Source organism: Pteropus alecto, unplaced genomic scaffold (assembly GCF_000325575.1).
Source record: "Pteropus alecto unplaced genomic scaffold, ASM32557v1 scaffold69, whole genome shotgun sequence".
In the NCBI taxonomy this organism is placed as follows: domain Eukaryota; kingdom Metazoa; phylum Chordata; class Mammalia; order Chiroptera; family Pteropodidae; genus Pteropus; species Pteropus alecto.
This window is the reverse complement of record NW_006494610.1, coordinates 9,271,196-9,294,669: the sequence shown is the minus strand read 5'-3', so window position 1 is coordinate 9,294,669 and position 23,474 is coordinate 9,271,196. Positions and strand designations below refer to the sequence as shown.

Sequence of the window (23,474 nt, the reverse complement as noted above, 5' to 3'; positions counted from 1 at the left end):
GAGGGGCGGGGCCGCGGCGGCGCGAGGACGCCGATCTCCGCCGGGCTTCTAGAGGCTGCAGCGCAGCCACGGGTGAGGGGGTAACGTCCGTGGCACCCAGAACCTCCAAACCCGGGGACTTCGGGGACGGCGAGGGACGCCAGGCGCGGAACCCGGCCTTGGGGAAGAGCTGCGCGGCGCTGCCTGCTCCTTCGGTTTCCTCGCTCGGGTTAGGAAGTGGGTGGGGGCGGTGTGGCCAGCGTCGGGAGGTACTCGAACGCCCGCGTCCAGAGAGCAAGAATTCACCTGTGTTCCGCGACAGCGCGTCGCACTTGAAGGGAGCGGCAGCAGGCTCTCGCTCCTGGCACAATGGGCTGTACGCTGAGCGCCGAGGACAAGGCGGCGGTGGAGCGGAGTAAGATGATCGACCGGAACCTCCGCGAGGATGGCGAGAAGGCGGCGCGTGAGGTCAAGCTGCTGCTGCTGGGTAAGGGCGGCCGGGGCGGACGCAGGGGCCGCGGGCGGAGACCCGGGGCGCCCTGGGGGCGGCCGCTGTGCTGGGGTCGCTGCGGGCCCCTTGGCCTTCGGAACCCCGGAGGGGACGTGTCTCGTAGCGCCCCAGAATGGTTTCCGAGCGTGAGCTTGTCTGGTTGGGTGCGGAGCCGAGGTGGGTACCCATCTCCCCAGTCCTCTCCCTGCCTCCTCCTGGCCAGTAACAACTCGCCGGCGGTGCGGCTGGAGCTTCACCTCACTTGAGTGCCTCGGTGTGGACCCCGCGGGGAGCCGAGGAGCGGATCGCGAGTAACCTCTTTTCTTTGAAGTTAGTTCAGCTTTATAAAGATGAAGGGGCATTCGCGACAAGAAAATAAAAGCACCGCCGCCCCCCCTTCCCGGAAACCCCTTGGTACGAGGTGTTTCGCGGTTGTGGTTTTCCCATGTCAAGAGTGCCACGTTTGGTGAAATCAGTGCACCTTTTGTGGGGCCTCCGTGGGATTAAAATGTGTCTTTCCTGTTAACTTCCTATGGCGGTTCTGTAAATGTTAAACGAGCACTAGGAGCACTAATTATATTTACCTGATTATGTTGGGTAAGGAAGTAGGTTCCTATGGCGGTTCTGTAAATGTTAAACGAGCACTAATTATATTTACCTGATTATGTTGCGTAAGGAAGTAGGCTACGCTGGATACTTGGTTTTTATTACTGTGGGGACATAGAAACCACCAAAGTTGGGTAACATTTGCTCCAGTAAGATACTCGAGCGGTAAAAACCGATGCGAAGGTACGAAAAGGTCAAGCCGGACTACAGGATTCTCTTTTCGCTGCCATGATTTCTGATGAATGAGATTTGCCAGGTACAACGCCAAGGCTTTTATTTGTTCTTAGTATTGTTCTCTCGGTGAAACGCTGTGTGGAGGTCTTTTCCAGTTGTTTGATGGATGGTAATATAAAAAGAGTAAGCCAGGGTTTTGACTGAGGGATACATTAGGAAAATATTCACCACGTAAGATTTGTGGATGTCTGAGTTAGGATTTTCTTTTGTTTGTTTCCAGTCCACACCGTATAGGTCTTAGGGTAGGTGAAAGATTTCTCAGTCTTCATTTGCACTCCCAGGGATTGCTTTTATTTTTATAACAGTTATAAAAAAAAAAAATTGCACAAAACCTGTTTTCAGTAAGCTTCTGTTTCATTGGTTTAGTGACTGCAGGAAAAATGGTGTTTTTTTTTTTTTTTTCTCCATTACTTGTAGGCTTAGAAGCAGTAAACTTGGCATGACTAAAAGTAATAATGATCTGAGTCATTTTGCAAGCAAACTGTGAAATAACTTTGCATTTTAAAGACCTGGGTGGCTTTCTGCACCCTCACTCCCAACATAAATACTCAGTTAATACTGTTTACCTAAGTTTTTACATTAATGAGAAATATTGTATTTTGCCAAGGTCAGTGTATGTTTTAGTGCATTGAGCATAGAAGAGAAAGACCTTAATACGGAAACATGTAGGTGCTCCTTTTATGAATTGAATGTGCTTGAGACAAAAATGGAACAAAAGAAGGGTTAAAAGTTATTTTTCTACATTTCTGCACTCCTGATAATATAATTTCAGTGTATTTTAGTTTGAGCCAGCCATCCACCATGTTTAAAGAAATTGAAAAATGAGTCCTTTGGTGGTGGTCTATGCTTTAATTAGGTGTCTGTTAGATGACTAGGATGAAGGTCCAAGAAGTTGGTTTTTGCTTATATTCAGAAAAGGTTGTATCTCAACCTTAGCATTGTTGGCATTTTGGGCAAAATAATCCTTTGATGTGTGCGCTGTCTTGTGCATTGTAGGTTGTTCAGCAGCATCTTTGGCCTTTCACCTGTTAGATGCCGATAGCAGCTCCCTCAACCCGTGACCCTCAAAAATGTCTTCAGTTGTCCCCCAATGTCTCGTGGGGGCAAAAATTAACCTCTGGCAGAGAACCATTGTTCTAGATTAACAAATATAGCCGAATGTGTAACGTAGAACCAAGAGTTACATCTCTACAGCCAACTATAGTGAGAATTATGAGAAAGGTGTAGTGAGTGGTGATTTTCTGAAGAAAGTATGGAATTTTTACTTCTCCATACCAATAACATTAGAACAATTTCAAAATGATTTTAAAAGATCTTTGGGTAACAATTCCCTAAGCTGTCTTTTGTAGCTTTAGTCTTTTGTTTTCACCTACATGTCTTCTCTGTGTGGAAATTCAGTCTTATTGGCCCACTTCTCTTCCCTCCTCTCCTTATCTGCCTTACTCTCACTCTACCCTTTTGCCTAGAGTTCCAACACCCTAATTCCTACAAACAGAATGCTGGCTTACTTATTTCGTAAATCTTAATTTTTAGACTGTTTGAAAGCATTTTTCCCCCTAATTTGACTTTAGTAGTGAAGTGTTGACATTTGGTTCTTTCTTGGATGTTTAAAGTGTGTAAGCAGCTCAGTGAAATCATTCCCTATAAAACAGCAACTGAATCAATTAGAAATATAAAATGGTTTCTAGGTAACCTATAACCAATGTCAGTTCTATTTATATTAGGTCTTCTTCCTCTTCAATTATTTTGTTTTTCTCACCAAATGATTTATTTTTTAATTTAAGACAAAATGCCTCCAAAGTACATTGAAGACAGTGGATTAAATAGTTAATTTTATTGTATTTTTTTCTTAAGATATCTATTATGTTTTTAGACTTCTGAGTTGAGAGATTCAAGTATGAGATGCACATTGTTAGTAAAAAAATTTTGGTACAGAGTATCTATTATAATTTCTTTTTTTTTTAAAATCAGAGGTATTTCATTAGCCTTATTAGGAACAAGACCCAGTGTCATCATTGACCTACAGGAAATTAGGTTAGGGTTTGGGTGTTTCAAGTCTTAGGTTTAGGTTTCAGACTTTCATATTAGAATAAGATTAGTAAATAGAGAAACTTATTTTAATAAGGAATGTTTTCTTTCCATTATATATGGCTAATTGTCTCAGAGGAAAACACTTTTTATTGTTGTATCTTTGAGGATGTTACAATTTATTACCCAATTCATTAGGCCTAGCCTGTTGTTTTTGTGAGGCTATATTGTACATATGGGTACTTATTAAATATTATTTTATTATAATTTTCAAAGACATGGAAGTTAGATGTATAAATTATTGTGAATTTTTTTCATAAGTCATTTAACTCTGAAGCTTTCAGTTTTTATTTTCTTTAATTCCACCTGATTATCCTTCCCTGCACTCATCCTCACACACAGAAAAAATAAAATAAAAATCCATATCCTTATCTCCTTCTTTAGCTTGGTTTAAATATTATAGGTTGAGTGAAAATTAGATGAGGGATTAGATTTCTTTTGCTAGGTGAATATTTTTCCATTGCTACCACTAATTAGCTCTTTGAAAAGCTATATCATGAATCATTTCGGCTCCCTTTATACTTGCCCTCTGACTTCTTAGTTGAGAAATTCCGGCATTGCAGGACTTTTGCATTTTGAATTGCTTTAGCTGTTTCCTTAGAATTGGCTCAGGATCTTAGATGTCAGAAAGTCGGTTTCCTTGAATAAATGAACTTGGTATTTCAACATGGGTTACATGCTCCTTGTTCACTCACTTAGCTTGTATTAGCAACTAGCCATTACTTTGATAGAAGCCACAGGTGGTGCCACGGGTGGTATTAAAGTATGTTTTAAAAGGGTTGATTTTTCTGTATTTTCTGTCTTTCATTCTCACATTCATTGTTCAAGTTCTCTTTTGCCTCTGGCAGCCTAAATCCAGGTAGGCTTTCCTGTTGCTGCTCTTTGCTTCGAACTGTTCTTCCTACCATAGGTACTGTGTTCATTCCTTGCTTAGAAACTTTTGTTGACTTCTCCTTTGCCTGCAGAATAAAAACTTTCTTCTAGACCTGGCTTCCCTCTGTCCTTATACTGTTTTCCTCAGGGCACTCTCCCCCTCCAGATAGGCATATGGTAAAGCATATTTGCACTCTGGTTTCTGTTGTCGATTAGCCTTCTGCTCCACCTGCTTCCCCCACTAGTATGAGCACTTCAGGGGCAGAATCTTTGTAAGTTATTCTGTATCCCTAACAACCCATTTACTTTGTCATGTGCATAATTAGTTCTTAATTGTGTTAATATATTGTGTAGGATTAAGATTTACCTGGAAATCTTATACTTTGCCATTTTCAGTGTCGATGGGAACAAATAACTACTCAAACAGAGTAAACAAAAAAGGAATAGTAATAATATGTGATGACCAAAATAAGTGCATGGGATCTAAAAGCAAATTGTTTGGATTAAGAATTTTTTTCCCCATATTTAGAAGAAATTTTGACAGTCATTGTATTATTTGATAAATTAGAGAAAATGACATTGGATATTTTATTGGAGGAGTGTGCTTTGTTGCAGTTGTAGTGTTATTCCTTTTTTGGGGGATGCATTTCATTTTCTAATCTTTATTTTTGACCTCTTTTAAACATAAATAAAGATCATGCGTCTTATTAAATTTATGAATGGTAGGAAATATGCCTATCTTATAGGATTTAGTAGGAGATATTATTTAATCCTAAAAAAGATTGTTATAATATTTTAAAACAAAAATTTATTATTCAACCACGATCTTAATTTTTATTTTGTTATACATCTCTCTGTTTTGGAAAATTCAAGATACCACATATTCACATGGGAGGACCTGAATGTATTTGTCATATTTCTAGGTCACATATTTCTTTGTAACATGTTCTAGAATGCAGTTACCTACTGTGTGCCTTCCCAGAGTGTGACATTGGTGAAGCTCAGATCCCAGGTGGCATTTGAGCCTTATGAAGTAAGGTCAGTTGCACCCAATCTTATAGTGTTTAGGCTGCTTTCAGTCATAACTTGTTAAATACTAGTTAAAAACCTTAACAGAAATAGGGCAAAAATAATTTTAAAATGAATGTTTGTTACTATAAACCTAGTGGCTTAAAACAGTGCCAAATTTATTTGTTTATTTTACATTTCTGGGGGTCAGAAGTCCACAGGGCTAAAATCAGGATGTCAGTAGGGCTTATTTTCTTCTGGAGGTCCTAAAGGAGAATCTACTCCTTTGACTTTCCAATTTCTGTTTAGAGGCCACCAGCTTTCATGTGCTCATGACACCTTTCTCCATCTTCAAAGCCAACAATGGCTGATGGACTCTCATGTAGCATCACTCTCCTACCTCCCTTTCACTTACAAGGACCCTGTGATTGCATCGGGTCCACCCAAATAATTCAGGATAATAGTCTCATCTCAAGACCCTTAACTCTAATCACATCTGCAAAGTTCCTTTTTGCCATGTAGCGTAACATGTTCAAGTTTTCAGCGTCTTTGTGGGCCATTATTCTGCCTACTGCAGTCTGTCCTCTGGTTCTCCAGAATTCATGTTCATTCCCACATGCAAAATGCATTTACCCTGTCTCAGCATCTCCAAAAATCTTAACACATTACAGCATCAAGTCAGAGTCCAAAATCTCATCTAGATCTCATGATCTTACTCAGGTATGGGTGATATTCTGGGTATAAGCCATACCTGAGACAAAATTCTTCTTTTATCTGTGACACTGTGAGACTAGAAAACACGTTATCTGCTCCTAGGCAATAGTGGTGGGAGAGGCAGAGTATCAGTTACAGACATTTCCTTTCAAAAACAGTGCAAGTAAAAAGAAAAAAGGAGTCGTTAGTCCCATGTACTTTACAAACGACATTAGGTTTTAAGGCCTAGGAATAATCATCTGTGACACTCTGCTCCACTTTCAGGGTGCTGAACTCCGTCCTGGGAGTCATCCTTTCTTTCTAATGAAAGGTAGCACATGTTTGCAGCTGAGTCATTTTATCAGCCTGTTTCTTGCCTACAAAATTATGGTGATTTGACACCATTCTTTCATTTTGTGCTTTCTTAATTTATCTTTTTCCTCTCCCTTTTTTGCTATAACCATAAAAAACAACAACAACAACAAAAAAAACAGGTCATACTTTCTACAGTTTTCTTGGAAATCTCATTTGAACATCCAAATTCATAGTTTAGAAGTTCTGCTCCACATTTGACTGCAGGAGATAATTCACTTAAGCTTTCTGCCACTGTGCAAGGATCCTTTCCTCTTTTTTCTAATCACATGTTCCTCTTTTTCATTCAGGTCCTCTCCAGGAGCACATTTAAAGTTCATATTTCTATCCATAGCCTGTTCTCGACAGCTTAGGTATTTTCTAAGATCATATATGTTTTCTCTACCCAGTTTTTCAGTTCCTTCTGAGCCCTCACTGGGGCTCTCTTTCAAAAAGTGTGTTAAGGCACCCTAGGTTGTTTCCATCATGTTCCTCAGAATTTTTTCAGCCTCTGCCCGTCGCCTAATTCCAAAGCCATTTTCACATTTTTTTGTTTGTTGCAGCAGCATCTCACTTATAAATATTCTTATTAATATCTCATGTATAACTTTAGAGACTGCATAATGACTGTAATTTTATGTTCTTCAATCTTTTGTAAATTATATGACTTGTGGTAACAGCAAAATTACCAGTTTCTGGTGCTTCATATTGAACCTATGATGTTTCACTTGAGACGTAGGTGAAAGAATAAGACTTTTTTTTTTGTCTTCAATGAAGTTTTTCCTGACCATCCAGTCTAAATTAGTCTTCCTTCCTCTCCCTTCATAATTACACCATTTTGAAATCATTTTGTGCATTTACATTTTTATTGTCTGTTGCATCTATGGGGTTGGCTCCATCAGAGCATGAATCTGTCCGACTTTTTTAAATTACATACTGGGGTGGTACATAGTAGTCCTTCATAAATATTGATTAAATAAATGACTAGGTCAGTGGTTGAACGTTAATTTTGACTAGTAGTCCTTTAAAGGGAAAAAGTTTCCCATGTGCCTTGGGTAATTTTAGTGAATTTTGGCCAAGTGTATACCCATTTCTCTCTCTTATATCTTGCTGGTTAGAATAACTGAAACCTACATTATTTGTAACACAGTTCTAAATAAATGAAATTAATTTGGGGACCAAATTCTTATTGTATAATCAGAAAAATATTGTGACTCTTGGTGAATTAAATGGTAGGGTGAAATGTGATTTTTATATTTGAATATTCTGAACACTTTGTTTTCAACAGGATTGTTGCATTGCTACTTCAAATGTTATTTGACTGCTTTCTTAAAAGAGATACAGTAATGCAGTGGGCATTAAATATATGCTCACAATCCTATCTGTTATACAGGATGATGTGATGGTAAGTAACTTTGGCTTTTGGGAGTCAGCAGTATGCTCGGAAGCTCACCGCTGTCTGTTCTTTATGTCTTGCTTGTTCTTATGTGGTGAGAATTATTATTGGTGACATTTACAAAGGTCATTCTATATTCTCGGTGTTAAGTTATGCCTTATCTTGGTGTCAAATAATGCCTTAGATTTACCAAATCCTTAAGAGAATTTACAATCTACTTATAATCTACAGTCTACTTACACTCTACTATAAAACATGCACAAAAATAATTCCTCATAATGGCAAATAGGGAAGAAATGGTATCATAATAGATACTTGGGGTCTTAATTGTTGATCTCGTAGAATGAGGGTGGCAGTAGCATGCTTCTCAGAAATCACTGTGGTTATAAATCTGCCCATTTCCTTCATGTTATTTCTGAGCTGACTTTTGATACTTATTGGCTGTAAACTCTGTATCGTGTAGTAACTTACAATTTAGAAGAGACTTTGTTGTCTCTGAATTTAGCTTTCTTACGTTCTCTACATATAAGGAATTTTATCCCTCCCAAATTTATTTAGCTCTGTAGGAAAACCCTCTAGTTAGGGAAAAGCGGTTGATCCAGAACTCTGGCAGTAAAATGTTTTCTTCGAGACCTTGGGCAAGTTATCTCATTTCTTTAAGCTTCAGTTTTCTTTTCTATAAATGTCAGATAACAAATGTACCTACCTCATAGGACTAGGAGACAAAGTAAACTAATGCATCTAAAGTACTTGGAAACAGGACATAGCACATAAGTTCTTAATAAATATAAGCTGTTATTGTAAACACAGCTTATAATAAATATTATAATAAATATTATAAAGGTTAGAGACTCTTTGGGGTGAGTCTTCTCTCTTTGCCTCCTTGCAGGTTCATCATTTATGGCCATAGACATTAAACCCTTTTGTCGGCTCTTCTTAGCAAATGCTGAGTGTATACATAGCAAAGGCTTCAAGAAATATATATTACTAGTTTCTGATCCCATCATAGCTTCCTCAAGGGACTCGGATTTCTGTTAACAGTCTCCCAACTGAGAATAGACCAGGTAAATACCTGTGCTATGTTAGGAATTCTATAGAGAGTGAATTGTAAGTAACTGCAAAGCTTTATAGACGATTTAAAAGTAATTTTCTGTTTTATTACCCATTTTTAGAATAAATGCAGTAATTTTTGCAAACATTTATCTTTCTTGAAAATAAAACAAAGCTATTAGTGTAAATTATTAAACATTATTTGAATTGATTGAAATGAATGTGCCATTTCTCGGGGAATTTATGATTACTTTCTACAAATTTTAAAAACCTTTTTGAAATTCACTGTACTCATGTAGTCAAAGAGATTCCTAATAAAACTCCAGAATTTCCATGAATTTACTTTTAAATTCATCTCTTGAAAAGTGGTAGTAATGTTGATATGGAAAAAACAGAGCACAGAATCTGTGATAGTATTTATGACTTAATTTATGACTTAATTTTTTCAGAGGAGTCCCTTAAGACTTAGCCTTAAATGACCTGGGATTTCTTCTGTTTACCTTGCCTTTCTAGGGAACAGTCCAGAATTATTTTCTAATAATTATCTAATCTATATTATGTTTTTTCTTCCTTGGACATACACCTTTTATTTGACAGCCTTTCTCAATATTTAAGAGGCATGGGACCTATAAGTAAACAGCACTTAAGATCAGTATAATATGAATTAGAAGAAAAACTGCCTTCTTATCAGAAGTTCTGAAGGTAATCTAATTTCAAAAATTACATTTATTTCTATACAATTTGAAATTGATCCACTGAGTTTATTCACACTGAGCACGTCACTATTATCAGCAACCAGATCAGGAAATGTGTGCAAGATATGTGTTGCAATTGTAAAAAGTTGTGATGCTGGTCAGTAAAGTTACCAGAACTGATGGATGGTGCTCCCCTAATTCAAGGCCAGCTCTCTGCACTTGCTCCCTCACTCATTCATTCTCTCCTTCCTCCAGACCCTTTCCATCTACCTGGATTCTCTGTGCCATCTTCACACTTCTTTAAAGACTCCTGTGTCCTAGTCCATAAACATTCTGAAGTCATGCCCAGCATTAAAATTAATAAAATCCAAACAAAACTATTCATACCCTCCTTAAATTATTTTAATCTCTCATTTTTTTCAGCTAAACTTTTAAAAATACTAGTTTGCATTCCCATTTTTACTTTTTCACTTTCTATTCACTCTTTAAATTGTTTTTTATTTTAAAATTTTGAACTTTTTCAATGATATAGAAATATTGAGAAATAGACACTCATGTAACCCACACCAATATATATTTTTTTAGAGATAATATCTTGTGGCTATTCTCTCTTCTGGAGTTTCTTTTATAATTAGGTTGGGCTTCTCATTTTAACATGTATTTTAAAAATCTCTCTCCAGTTTTTTTATCTCCTTATCTTTTTGTGCTACTTATATATCTTCTAGTTCATTTTCTTTATTCAGTAATAACCTAATCTGCCTTTTAATAGATTAATTTTTTAATTTTAATGGTGATTTTATTTCTAGAAAATATTTCTAATTTTTTAAAAAAGTTTATTATATTTTCTAGCTTTTACAAGAAGTCACTTTTATTATACCATATTTAATAGTTTTTGAAAATTTATTATTTGAAGTTCTTGGGATTCAGCTACTTATAGTGTCTTGACTGTAGCATTGTAGGTAGACTTGTCTTTTACAATTTTTTATCGTGAGCATATATTAACCAGTACATTGTCTGTGTGAATCCTGTCCACCCTAGGTTGGCTGCAGTTTTCCTTTCAGTCTTGAGGGTTGAGGGTAGAAGGCAGGTTTATTTCTAATTTACTTCAACACAATATTCCAAAACTAAAGGCATCATCTCTCATTCAACCACTTTCTCTTACTTCATGTTTTCTCTTTCTTAGTTGGTGGCACCACCCCACCCATCCTTGACTTATTTGCCTTCACACCTAATTAGACAAATCTTCATTGACTTTATTTTCTAAGTATTTTACTTATTTTCCTGCCTCACTTTTTATCATCTAGCAACACTGAACTTATGATTTTTCTTTGTTTCTGTGCAGTTTTTGCCTCCCTCTACCCTTTGTTCATATGGTCTCTGCTTAGGATGAGAAGTGAGTGAGAGGTGTGTGTGTGTGTGTGTGTGTGTGTGTGTGTGTGTGTGTGTGTGTGTGTGTGTGTGTGTGTGTTTGGAATTGGGTGGGGGAGAGAGAAGGAGAGAGGGAGAGGGGGAGGGAGGGAGAGAGAGTGGGAGAGAAAGAAGAAGAGAGAGAGAAAGGGAGTGAGGGAGAGGGGGACGGAGGGAGAGAGGGAGGAAGAGAGTTTTTTTTTGAAGAGCGTGCCTGTGCAAAAGCCAGTGAGTGCTTGAGCAGTGGAGAAGTTCTCCAGGTTGTGCTGGACATCCTCATTGACTTCCGTCGTGCCCTTGTACCTGACAACCAGTTTATTTCTCGTCTGCTGGTATCCACTGCTTAAATGTGAATATTCATCTTGGTCCATTGTGTCTCATTTTGGTCATAGCTAGGACCATCTCTCATGCTGTCTTGACTCTCCTTTATCTCTCGTGGATGCTGTGGACTTCCTAATCTCTGTTTTTCCTGGCAGCCTTTTGCTGCAGAGCCAATATGTGATGGCCAAGCTCTTTGATATCTTGAGTGCTCTGCCTTCTCTAGTCACTTTAAGCATGTGGAAATATGTTGCATCCATTCTGCAGTGTTGTCAGGGTGCTGTGGCGAGATGAATTCAGGTGTTCCTTCTGCTTAGCGACACTCTCCACCAGGCTGCTTGGATGTATTGCTGCTTAGACGACTTTCTTCTCCCAGGATCCAACTAGGACTCTCTGCCTTTAGCAATCTCTTCATCTTCTTTGATGTACCATTCACCTCTGAAACATTGGCCCAAAGAGGAGATCAGGATAGTGGTGACTTCCTACCTTTCTTATCTCTGTCTTCTGCAGTTTCTACCAGGCCACTGATTACCCAGTGGCTGCCAGGTTTATGGTCTCTACCATGTAATACCTGGAGAGTAAGCTATTTGTAATCATCCATTTCTATGTGGATGTCATTAATGTAGCCTATCTGCCTCTTCTCCCATTATTCATGTAAATGCAAAGGATAAAAAAAACACATTAGTAATTTTCAAAGTATTCCTTGCATTACATTCTCTTTTGTCTTTAAATTTCTGCTCTCAATTAGGTTGTTTTCACAGTTGTCCTTATTGTATGATATTGCAGCTCCATGTGTCCTCACCTTATTTTCCTGAAGCAACTCTTAAACTTTCATATGTATAGAAATAAGTTGGAATCGGAGATTCTCATTCAGTGGGTCTGGGGTGGGGCCTGAGGGTCTGCATTTCTCACAAGCTCTTAGGGGATGATGCCTTTGCTGCTGATCCACAGTCTAGTCCTAGGGTAGGCAATCTTCCTGGCATTTTTCCATTTATCCATTTCATGAGCAATACTTACCCCATCTTTGCTACATTCATGAAGCCTCCTGTAGCCTTATTGATAAAGAATTTAAAACAGTGCCTTGCATGAAGTAACCACTCATTTTTATACATTTACATATATGTATGCACACATTTATAATGCCTGTCACATTATTATTATAGTTAAACTTATAATGTTAAAATGGAGTCTTGTTTTATAGTGCATTTTGAGAAAAACTATTTAATATTATCTTGCATGGAAACGTGCTTCCTGGTGAGTAATCAAAAACTGTAATTAGTGATAACGAATCTTCTCTGTACTTAGCAAGAATTTTTAATGTGCATTTCTTTTGATATGATTATTCAGGTCAGATTGAATGTGATCTTATAATAATGTTTTATGGACGTTTTCATCTGGTAATATTCATGATGAATTTCCTTTGTCAGAAGTAAATAAAAAGAAATTGCAAACTCACTTTTTGTAGTAATTGGACTTGAAATAAGTGATCATGCTATTTTTATATAACCTCAGTTCTAATCTATATGCATGTACAGCAGAATTACCATTGCCTTTAAAAGGAATTCTGATCTTAGTAAATGTCCTTCACGTTAATATTTACTAACATACCTACAAAATGTGAAATATTTTGTCATTTATACGTCTCTACTGAAGTTGTAACAGTAGATTGCATTAAAGTATGAAACAACCTTGGATCTGTGTTCTGTAATCTGTTATTAGCAGAAGAAATATATTCAGAAGATTACTATAAGAACAGAAATTCTCTGACAGTGTTTCAGTTTAAGGCACACCCATGTCAAGTTTTAGAAATGTATATAAACTAAACCTTTAAAATGCAACAAATGCAAATGATATATACATTATTAAAAAAACATTTTGCAAAATGGAATATTTTGTGATTAAATATAGCATAAATGTTTTATAATTTGTGCTTTCATTGTAGTAATCATTTGTGGCTTGGGCTTAGTTATGACATCTGGTTCTTATGAAATGTATTCTACTAATATTTATAGAATGCCAACCCTATGGCCTGCATTATCTAGGTATCTAGGAATGAAACAATCTTTGGGAAGCTGATTTTAATTAAAGTAAAAAAAAATGTTCTTTAAGCATATAACCATTAGATAAAAACAATATGGTTATTTTGGCTAGTTTAGTTAGAAGTTTAAGAACACAAGATAGGTTCTGGGTTTCTTATCTTGCCCTTTTGTCTTAGTATGCCTTTGTAGTCCATCATTGTAACTTTGTTTTGGATGATTGCATTTTATATATCAGGTTGAATTTTATTGTTTTTTTGCCAAGAGCTATTCAGAAACTTTCAGAGCAAAGAATGAGTAATGAGCTGTATAGTAATTTATACTGTGCACATGGTGACATTTAGTGTTTCAGAACTAATATTCTGAAAAGTTATCAACCAAGAAATGTGGTCCATTGTAGTTTTAGCGGTCACATCTGAAATAAGTTATGCTCTAATATAAAAGTAACTAGTATAAAAACAATGATTTTGAAAAATATGAAACTCTTAACAGACTCTTAAGAGTGGCAACCTTTGGAGAATCAGTAAGATTTAATGCTTTATAATTCACAGACTTGTATAGATTTTGAATTTTAGGTATGTGGATGTTTTTGTTCATCAGTAAGCAAATGTTATTTTAAAAAGCCAAAATAAAATATTAGAAAATTCAAGAATCAGAATGAATTTGTTAGATAAGCAACTTAATTTTTTATGAATGAAGGTAGAAAATGCCATGAGGAATTTCTACAGTGGATCTGTACACATGGGGGAATAAGTTGAAAGTTAAATTTTAGTATTTTTAGAATTAGTAGTCTAGAAATCATTTGGCGTAATGTTATGTCTGGATTTCTAAAAGTTAAGATTAGGTTTTTAGTTTGATAATTTTAATTAATGTGTATTACATGGATAAATTTGTAACCAAGATAGCCAGCTTATTCGATAAAACATTTTAAGTAAGAATATAGAGATGTAACTTACTTGTCATTTTCCCTCCATATATGTAGTCTGTGATTGAAGGAATGTTGGTTTTTAATAAGGTATATCTCATTTACATTTGTTGCATTTTAAAGTTTAGTTTACTATTAAGTTTCTAAACTTTGATATGTGTGTGCCTTAAACTGAAGCATTCAATCAAAGCATTTATGTTATTATAGTACTCTTCTGAATGCATTGCTTTTACTAATAGTGAATTATAGAATATGGATCCAAGATTGTTTTATACTTTAATGGAATCTACTGTTAAAACTTCAGTATAGAGATTTTATAAATGACACATTCTGCAACTTTCTTGGGCATAAAATATTCGAAAAGTGTTTTTCTTCCATTCTAGCTGTTTCTCTAATTTTATATTTAATGTTTACATATCATTCTCTTATAGAAATTAATTGGCATCTGTGTTGGCAGATATGGTAAATAATAAGTGTGTGAAGAACCCTTCTGTTTTTAGGTAGGGCTCTCTCCGTGCTAGGAAGATAGTCCTCAAGCTAACCCTAGCCAGGAGGGCATTATTACCCAGAAGACTCAGGGAAACCTGAGGCTGATACTCTTTGAAGCTAGTGGGTCGAGAACCAAGCAGGTAGGTACCTTTGGTTCTGGAGCTGCCTGGTATTGCTGCAGTGATTTTCATCAGCCTTTTTGTTTCCTCACTTAATGAGCTAAAACTCAGTTCACAGCACTGCCTCAAACTCTTAATTAGTTTTCCAAAATCAGCCCATCTCAACTTTTGCCCCAAGCTGTGGAGTCCTAGGCCTTTGGCAGGTGAAAATTGGGCTTCCTTTTGGTCAAGTACTCACTCCTCTTTGGTTCAGGCCGCTTTGGTTGGAGAATAGTGCAGGATTGGTGAGCCTGCTCCTCAGAAAAGCCAGGGAAAGGGCTGTCGGACTGTTCCCCCCCCCAAATCCTTTGTATATCCAGTGTCAGAAAATAGTTTTTTATCCTTTAAACAAAGAAATAGCTTTTTATTAAACTATTCCATCAGTGGTAATGTATATGTTCATTGTCTTATATGTTTTAGGTTGTTCAGTCTTGAGACTGATATAAGAATTACTAATATCTCAGTGTGACTTGAATATCCTTAGTTATGTAGAGCATGGGAAGAAAATATAGTTACTGTTCTCTTTTGTTCTAGTATTATTTTCAAATTTTGATTCTCTAATTATAAAGTATGTGTGCACTTCGGACATTTGGGATAAACTTTTTGAGTTTCTTTATTGTGTATATTTTAAATAGTTGACATGATCGTGTGTGTGTATGTAATTGTACTTTTTTTGGCTTAAATGTTTACCTATTATTAAACATTTTTTGTAAATCTCAAGTTTGATGGCTACATAATAATCCATTTTATAGATTTGTCATAAGTTATTAGTCACAATAATGTTGAAAATTGAGATCTTCCAGTTTTAGAATCTGGAATGGTCATATTTTATGCATATGTGCTTGTATTCCTGATTGTTTCCTTGAATTACTGGGTAAAATGTTTGATCTGTTTTAAGGCTTATGTGTACAGATTTCTTTCATCAAATGTTTGCTTTCCCCACATACATAGCAAAAGTATAAAATACATGAGGAGGATAAACAGCAAATTGAAAGTGCTGCTTGTTTCTGAGATGAGAGAGAGAGAATTGGAAGAGGGAGAGAAGTATCAGGGTGCTTACTGCTTTAATTCTTAACCAGGACACTGGACACACAGAGGTCCCCTTATTTTCTACATATTTTGTAAGACTGAAACATTTCATAACTAAACAGAAGTTTTGTTATCATAGGCTAATTCATGCCAATTTCAGATCTTATTTTTCTGTGCTTTCACATCTAATTATTTCTCAAGCCTTGTTTTACTCTCATTTCCCTTACCTCGTCCATTATTTTTTTTTCAGTTTTCACATACATTCACCTATTGTAATAGCCTCCTACCTGGTCTTCTTACCTTCACACTTTCCATTCTTACTTCTAAATTAATCCTCCTGAATGACAACTCCGATCTTATCAAAGTAACTAGAAGTCTTCAGTCTTTCGATTATTTACAGAATATCACCCTGTTAGTACCCTTTCAAGAGCCTCTGTGGTTTGGCTTCCACCCTGTCTTTCCACAGTTCTCATGCTATCCCTTGGTACCTCTGAGTACTTCCTTTGCTTTCCCATCTTGATATCCTTGTTCATGCTGTTTTTCTTTCAAGGAATACCCTTCCATCCTCATCCATTTCCAGTCTTGCCCTGGTATGTTTATGGGTAGAGTTTGGGACAGTTTTTATCAAAATTAAATAATATTGGGATCCTTAATAAAGAAGAAACAGTACTTATCGGTTCCTAATATCAATTTAACTATATTGCAATATCACTTAAATATATATAATTATGCAAACACATAATTAGATGTAAAAATCATACATTTCTTATTCCTAAGCCAAAAACTTACAAACAAAACAAATTACAAACTGTACCGTTTTCATTAACATTTGTTGCTCTGTGCTGATTGTAGTATGAATGAGGTACACACTACTTTTGCATTTGGTGTTTCTGTAGTACCAAATACCATATGGTACCAAATACCATAAAATGTCTCAATTCTCTCATCCCCTTTCTCTAACTGAATTATTGCAAAACTCTCATTCCTGTGGTGTTTCCACTTTGATTGGAATAAATGTGTCATTGTGGCATCATCTGCAGTATCATGAATCATAAGGCTCAGTAGTGTTCCCACCACAGTAGCCTGATTTTCTATGTGAAAAAAAAAATATCTCTGCACCTAAATGCAGATAGCATTCAATAAACACTGCCTTAGCTACTTACTATCTGCTATGGGCTGTGTCAAGTGTGTGGGTCCAAACAAACGTAGATCCTGCCCTCAAGGAGTTTAGTGGCAAAATAAAGCAAAAGGAAATATTATTTATGGGAAAGATAAATGCTGGAGGTCGAATTTGAACTTATGCAGGGAGGCAGTTTCAAGTTCAGAGCTGTTAACTATTCAGCTCTTCAGCTACTCAAAGGCACAAAACAAGAATATTAGGTCGATCTGTTTGTTTTGAATTGATTTCTCTACTTTTATATTTAAGTTTTTCTTTCTACTTTCATTACCTCTCCCATTTCTTTTTCATGGACCCTATTTCTTTAAATTTTCTAGAACTAAGGAAGGTAATATTAATGTCATGTTACAAAGTAAGATTTTGAGACTTAGGTTCTTAATTTGCCCAAGGATATACAACTAGAAAGTGGCCAGGCCGGATCTTGTAAATATCATCTAATTCCTTAAAAATTGGTAAGTTATATAGCTGATGCTTGTATTAATAACTTTATAAGTATATTTGAAGAGTGATGTCTAATTGTCAAATTGGAATTAAAACCATTTTTGTTTCTACAAGTTATTCAGAGATAGGTTGGGGGTATTTTTGCTCTGATACTGTATGAGAAAAACATAGAGATGATTAATAAACAAGTCAGAGGTGCCTTGGATAGGATGCTCGTTCCATCCAAAATGCTAAAATATTGTAAATGTACAAAGGAGTATTTCTGAGGAAGGACCATTTCAGTTAATGGTCTTAATATTCTGAACTATGGCCCTAGAAGCTTTACTCCAGAAGCCTTCAAAAAGAGATACATCCTTGGTGCCACAGCCAAGAAGCAGAGGAAAAAGTTTTTTGTGAACCGAAAGTAATATTTTTGTCTTGTATTTAGAAGATTGTCTAGATTTCCTAATCTTTTGTGACTTCTATTTTGTTTCCTTTAGTATAACTTCTAGAAATATTTCAGGCAGTCAACTTATTGAAGTCTCTGGAAATCATGTTTATATACTTACTAAACTGATTTTTTTAGGAAGGTGGAGAAGTGCATCTTTAATTGTTACTTTTGTGGTTATAATGTTTAATTGAGTTCTGGATTATAAATGTTGTGTTAAGAGAGTGTATTTTTAAGCTTCTGCGAATATGGTGAATTTTATATTTGATATGGTAAACTAGGATTGAACTCAGTGCATAGAGACTTTGAAATAAAGCCCTGATCTTCCCCCAAATCTTGAGGGTTTGCCCTGGAAAGCAGGGCAGGGATAGGGCGACCGACCCCCATTCTGTGAACTCTCGTGTATACATTAATTCTAGACTGAAGTTATCTGGGGCGTTTGATTTTTATTTGGATACTTCTTAGATAAACAAGCTTCTACCATAATTTATATTCTTTACTAGAATAACTTTATTTAGGTTCATGGTTGACAAATAACATAGCTCGATTATTACATTTAGGATTGTTTCCTTTATTTATAGTAAAGCAAATGATGCGTATGTTTTACATTTAAGAGAAAACTGTAAAATAGCTTTTGAAAATGGTATTTCCTCCAAGTGGCAAGAATTTAGAATGATTTTGATGATTGTCTTAAGATACTTTTCTCTTGTCTTAAATTAATTTCTTATATTCATAAGCACTTACTGTATGCTTATCATGCGCCGTGCATCTGTTGGAGAAGTGAAAGAAGACCAGGAAAGAGGAGGTTCTTGTACCCCTGATCTAGTGGTGAGTGAGAGATTTAAGGTACCCTTCTGTAAGGTGAAACTCCTCTTCAAGTGTGTAAGTATTCTTATTCCAAAAGAGGGCTTTTGAGTACCGAAGTGAAATCATTTCTTTCTGTTCCTGAAACATTTAGAATGATTCCAAAAACTTCAAGCTTTGGCCTCAACAGCAGTTTTCTGGTCTATGCCCCAGAAGTCTAATTGTGAAAGACTTGGATTTACACTTACTAGATCACAGATATAATATTTTTTTCCACAAAAGTAATTAATTGCTTTTAGATATAATGCATTTTAAAAATAGGTTATTTTTAAATAAAATATATTTTCCTCTCTAATGAGATGCTACTGCAGCAAAAATACCTTTTATATGTTATGAAAAAATAAAATAATATGTCTGTTATTCTTTATTCCCTTTTTAATCTGCTCTTGAACTCATTTTTAAGTGGATTGGCTATAAATGTATTTCTAACCAGAGATTTTTCAAAATTATTGACTCAGTAAGTGGAATTATGCAACTTTTGAATTATTGAGCTTTTCTTGGTAAAAGGAAAAGTTTAATGCTTTTAATAGAGTCTCCTTACAGGAATAAGGACAAACCATTCAGAGTTGATACTAATCAAACACATGAATTATTTTGTTTTTTAGATATTTTAATTATAACTGAATTGTTTTTCCATTAAAAAAGGAAACAATTTTATTTTATAGTATTACCAATTTCAAATAATTTCTAATTTTATATTTTTATTAATACATGTCTAAGATATTAAAATAATTTTTTTTTTTTTGATGCGTGCCAGGTCTGTAATAGTTAAAGGTTTTAGTGATTTCAGAATTTGGTCTTAGGGGTATTGTTTTTATTCTGAAATCAGATGATTTCATCACGGTTAAACAAAAACTTCTACGTGCTTACTTTCTTAAATGTATTTTACGTAGACTAGTTTTCAAGACTTTGCTCTCTTAGTCATTAAGGTGTCAAAGTCAGTGAGTAGGCTGGTGTCTTTATTATTAAAGATCAGTGATTATAATTGAGGTTTTGAAATTTTAAGTAGCAATGGCATTCCGGAAAGAATGATAGCAGAGTATGCAGGTAGATATTTAAGGGAAAAAAATTTAGTGTGACACTGAGCAGACTATTAGAAAGCTAATGTACATATGAGCAGGCAAATCTGCCCCTTTTCTTGGCGACATTAAAAAGAAAGAGCTGTTGGAGCAGGCCTTAGTTGCGGAGGATGCCATGTTGTTCATTTACATAATTCTCCCAAGTACTTTTCCCATTTTAAATTTGTGGTATTCAGTAAGCATTTATTGTGTGCTTATGATGTGCCATGCATCTGTTGGAAGAAGTGAAAAGATGAGAAAAGGTTCTTGTACCCCAGATCTAGTGGTGATCGAGAGATTTAAGATGTTCTTCTGTAAGGTGAAACTACCTCCAAGTATATGTCATAAGTACACTTATTCTAAAGGAGGTCTTTTGAGTACTGAAATGAAATTTTTTCTTTCTGTTTCTAAAACTCTTAATGAGGTTTGCATACTTAATCAGTATGTTAATATTTAACAACGTTTCTAGATATTTAAATTTTCCTTTACCAAATAGTGTGACCTTTAAATAAAAAGTCACAGTGCAAATGGAGGAACACTCTTTTCTCAGTAAGCACCACGCTACTCTTGCCAGCCCCAGGAAATCCATCCCTTTCCATCCATCCTGGGATTTGTCAGGGAGAATCTCTCAGCTGTGTTTGCCCTTGGCTTCCACATGAACTCCCATGATTTTCCTCCACTCTTGCTGTGACTCACAGTGATGATGTCCTCTGAAGCTGTTGATCTTAGCGGTGGCCTCGCTTCTGCCACTGCTCACTGTCCACTTCAGACATGCTGGGACTGCTAGTGTCCAGGCTCGAGTTTGCTGCATCTGTCTCATGTCCTCACCAAGTCTCTTGTGATGTTTCCTGTGTCAACTTTAGAGTACTGTCCTTGACCACAGCTGCTGGCATAAGTTCTGGTGCCTTGTCTTCTCACAGTCCCACAGAGACTTTTGTGAAACAGTTCTTTTTAGGTTTTACTTGCTCGTTTATTGCAGTGCCCTTGTGTCCTGTTCTGGCCCAAGTCCAGATGTGCTCGGTTGAGTGACACCATGCCAAGAACCATAGCTCTGAGTCTGTTTCTTTTTTTTTTTGAGCCAGACTATGTGGATTGACTCCTCCTCACCTCCCTATTTCGTTTGAAATGTCGTCTTCTAAATGTCTAGAAAAGCCTAAATCCTAGATGACCACAGCTCAGGTTCAAGCAGTATACTCAGTGGGTGGTTCATAGCCTCCCCGTGCCTGTGACTGATTTAAACTCCAGGTCTTCGCATCAGTCTATCATTGTGATATCAATGTTTTTTCCCTTTGTGATCCCAATGTACCTCCTCACCTCCCTATTTCGTTTGAAATGTCGTCTTCTAAATGTCTAGAAAAGCCTAAATCCTAGATGACCACAGCTCAGGTTCAAGCAGTATACTCAGTGGGTGGTTCATAGCAGGCACTTGAGACATTTCTATTTACTGTCTTCTTTTTCAGCTAGCATTAACATTTTGAAATGTGCTTTATTTCCTATTTGGATGGCCATATCTTTCGTTGTGGTTATCTCATGGTAGATTTTCTCTTTCTCTTTTCTGTGTTAAAAGATTCTAGTCTTCTGGAAGGCAGAATTCAGTTTGAATCTCAACTTCAACACTTTAACTGGTGAAGTGACCATGGCACATTTCTAAATTGCTGGAGGACTGAATCTCCTCATCTGTGAAATTAGCATAAAATATCTGTTTTATAGGGATTGTTGTGAGGATTAGATATGTGTCAAGTGCTGGTTACAAGCGAGATGCTCATTACCTGAAAGTTAATGCTGACCTCCCTGAGTTGCTTGGATCACTCATTAACCATCAGTAAATAAATGAATCCCTTTTGTCACTTTGCTTCATAGATCTGTGTTTAGAGGCAGCTTTATTGCAGATCATTTCCCTGCAACCTCTCTGGAAGATGACTGCTTCTCTTTTAAATGATTCACCAATAACCCATGAGTGACTTTTACAAATTATAGCTAGCCCCTCTTTTAGGTTAGCTCACTGCAGACAATTTTTTCTTTAAAATGCGGTGGTGGGAACATTAGAACTGTTTGCACATGATGTGAATATGTGACAGTCAGCAAAATGTAGATTAAGATAAAACAGTGCACAGAGCCCAACCTCTCTGTACTTCTCTGGACCTCAGTTTGATTACGAAAAAGAGGAATGAACCAGGTGATTATTAAGAACTTTTTCAAGTTAAAAAAAAAAGTCTGTAACTCTGTAAGACAAGGACTGCTATGCTGAAGTTCGTGTTTTAGATAGGTGGTTTGCATAAGTAGGATCAACTCTGGTATTCTCTTCATGTAATAAGTGTCCACGAGGAAATCAGTATAAATCAGAGTTTGGAAACTGATCAAACAGCTTCTAGCCCTTTTTGGCCTTCAAAGATTTTCATTACACTTTAAACATATATCCATTTGCAAATCAAAGGCTTCAAGTTATTTGCCAGTGTATTATCTGGAGTGATTTCACCAATTAATACTTTTAAGAAGAATAATATTACCTTGAATTATTATATAGCACATTATATTTTTGAAAGCAATGTGAAAATCTTTTAAAGATATCTTGGTAAAACAATTCGAATATTTCCTAAGGAAGGCAGGAAGTATATTTTTATGTTCTTTTAATTTAGAAAAACTTTTTCAGAAGGAATATTTTGATAGCTAACATAATAGTTTATATTATTCAATATATCTTCAAAATCATTTTCTCTGGAACACTGGATTTCTAAAAATCAAGTAAAATGGCTCCCCGGTTAATTACATCTAAGAAGTGCTGAGTTAAATTTAACAGGCTTTTTAATGTGGTATACTTCTGAATCTTTAATATGCTAATCTTCATTGTGAATCCTTAAAAAGAAAGTATAGTACACAGCTTATGTAGCCTGGTATTCACAGAACACCTTTTGGCGTTCTTCATAATATTAGTGTTCCAAGGATACCATTTGAGAGAAGCTCATACATATATAGTACTTTGCAGTTTATAAAACACTGGTGCATTATTACCTCATTTGATTCTCACAACTTTGTTAGATATTGTTTTACTGGTCAGGTAATGAACGTTGGGAGAAATTGTGGCTGTATTATGAAGGCACATATTTACTTGGTTGGAGATCGTTTATGTTGAGAAGGAAGTTAGATCTTAAATCAGCAACAGGATGTTGTTTTGAGAAGTATTTGAGAAGTTAATTGAGTACAGCTTTGGTGATAAAAGAGCAGTCTGTTAGAAGACATTGATTTAGAGAACGAGAGTTTAAGAATGTCAACTATTTACCACTGGGCATGCTAGTGACATTTTCCACTCCTTAATTATGTTTGTGTCAACAAGAAAGAATTTCTTTAAATGTCATATGTTTTTAGAAGTGCATTATGGCTCTGCAGAATTAACTCTCTGGTTTTTATAAAGTTAAATTTAAAACTACAAGTTAATCTATAATATTATTTGTTAAGGCGGGCTGTGTTTATTCCTGAATACATCCTACCTTTCAAAAAGGTGAAATTATCCCTGCAACATTTCTACTGGATCATGGAATTGTAAAGTGTGGTCGAAAGTCACTGGAAAGGTGCTCAATTGTTTTATTTATTAACAGCTGCTTATACAATGCTTAACCATTTGCGAGGCTGTGTCTTAAGGGATCTATACATAGCTTATTTTCTTGGTAGTCATTGAGTGTCTGCT

General features: G+C 36.1%; 1 protein-coding gene across 1 annotated transcript in view; it reads left to right on the top strand.

Annotated features, from left to right (window-relative positions):
• Positions 1 to 56: 56 nt before the first annotated feature.
• Positions 57 to 23,474, top strand: part of GNAI1 (G protein subunit alpha i1) — a 72,265-nt gene continuing 48,847 nt past the window's right edge. Inside the window, exon 1 of the mRNA XM_006925742.3 lies at positions 57 to 466. Coding sequence (XP_006925804.1) covers positions 349 to 466 — 118 coding nt within the window. The 5' untranslated portion in view covers positions 57 to 348. The remainder of the gene's footprint in view (positions 467 to 23,474) is intronic.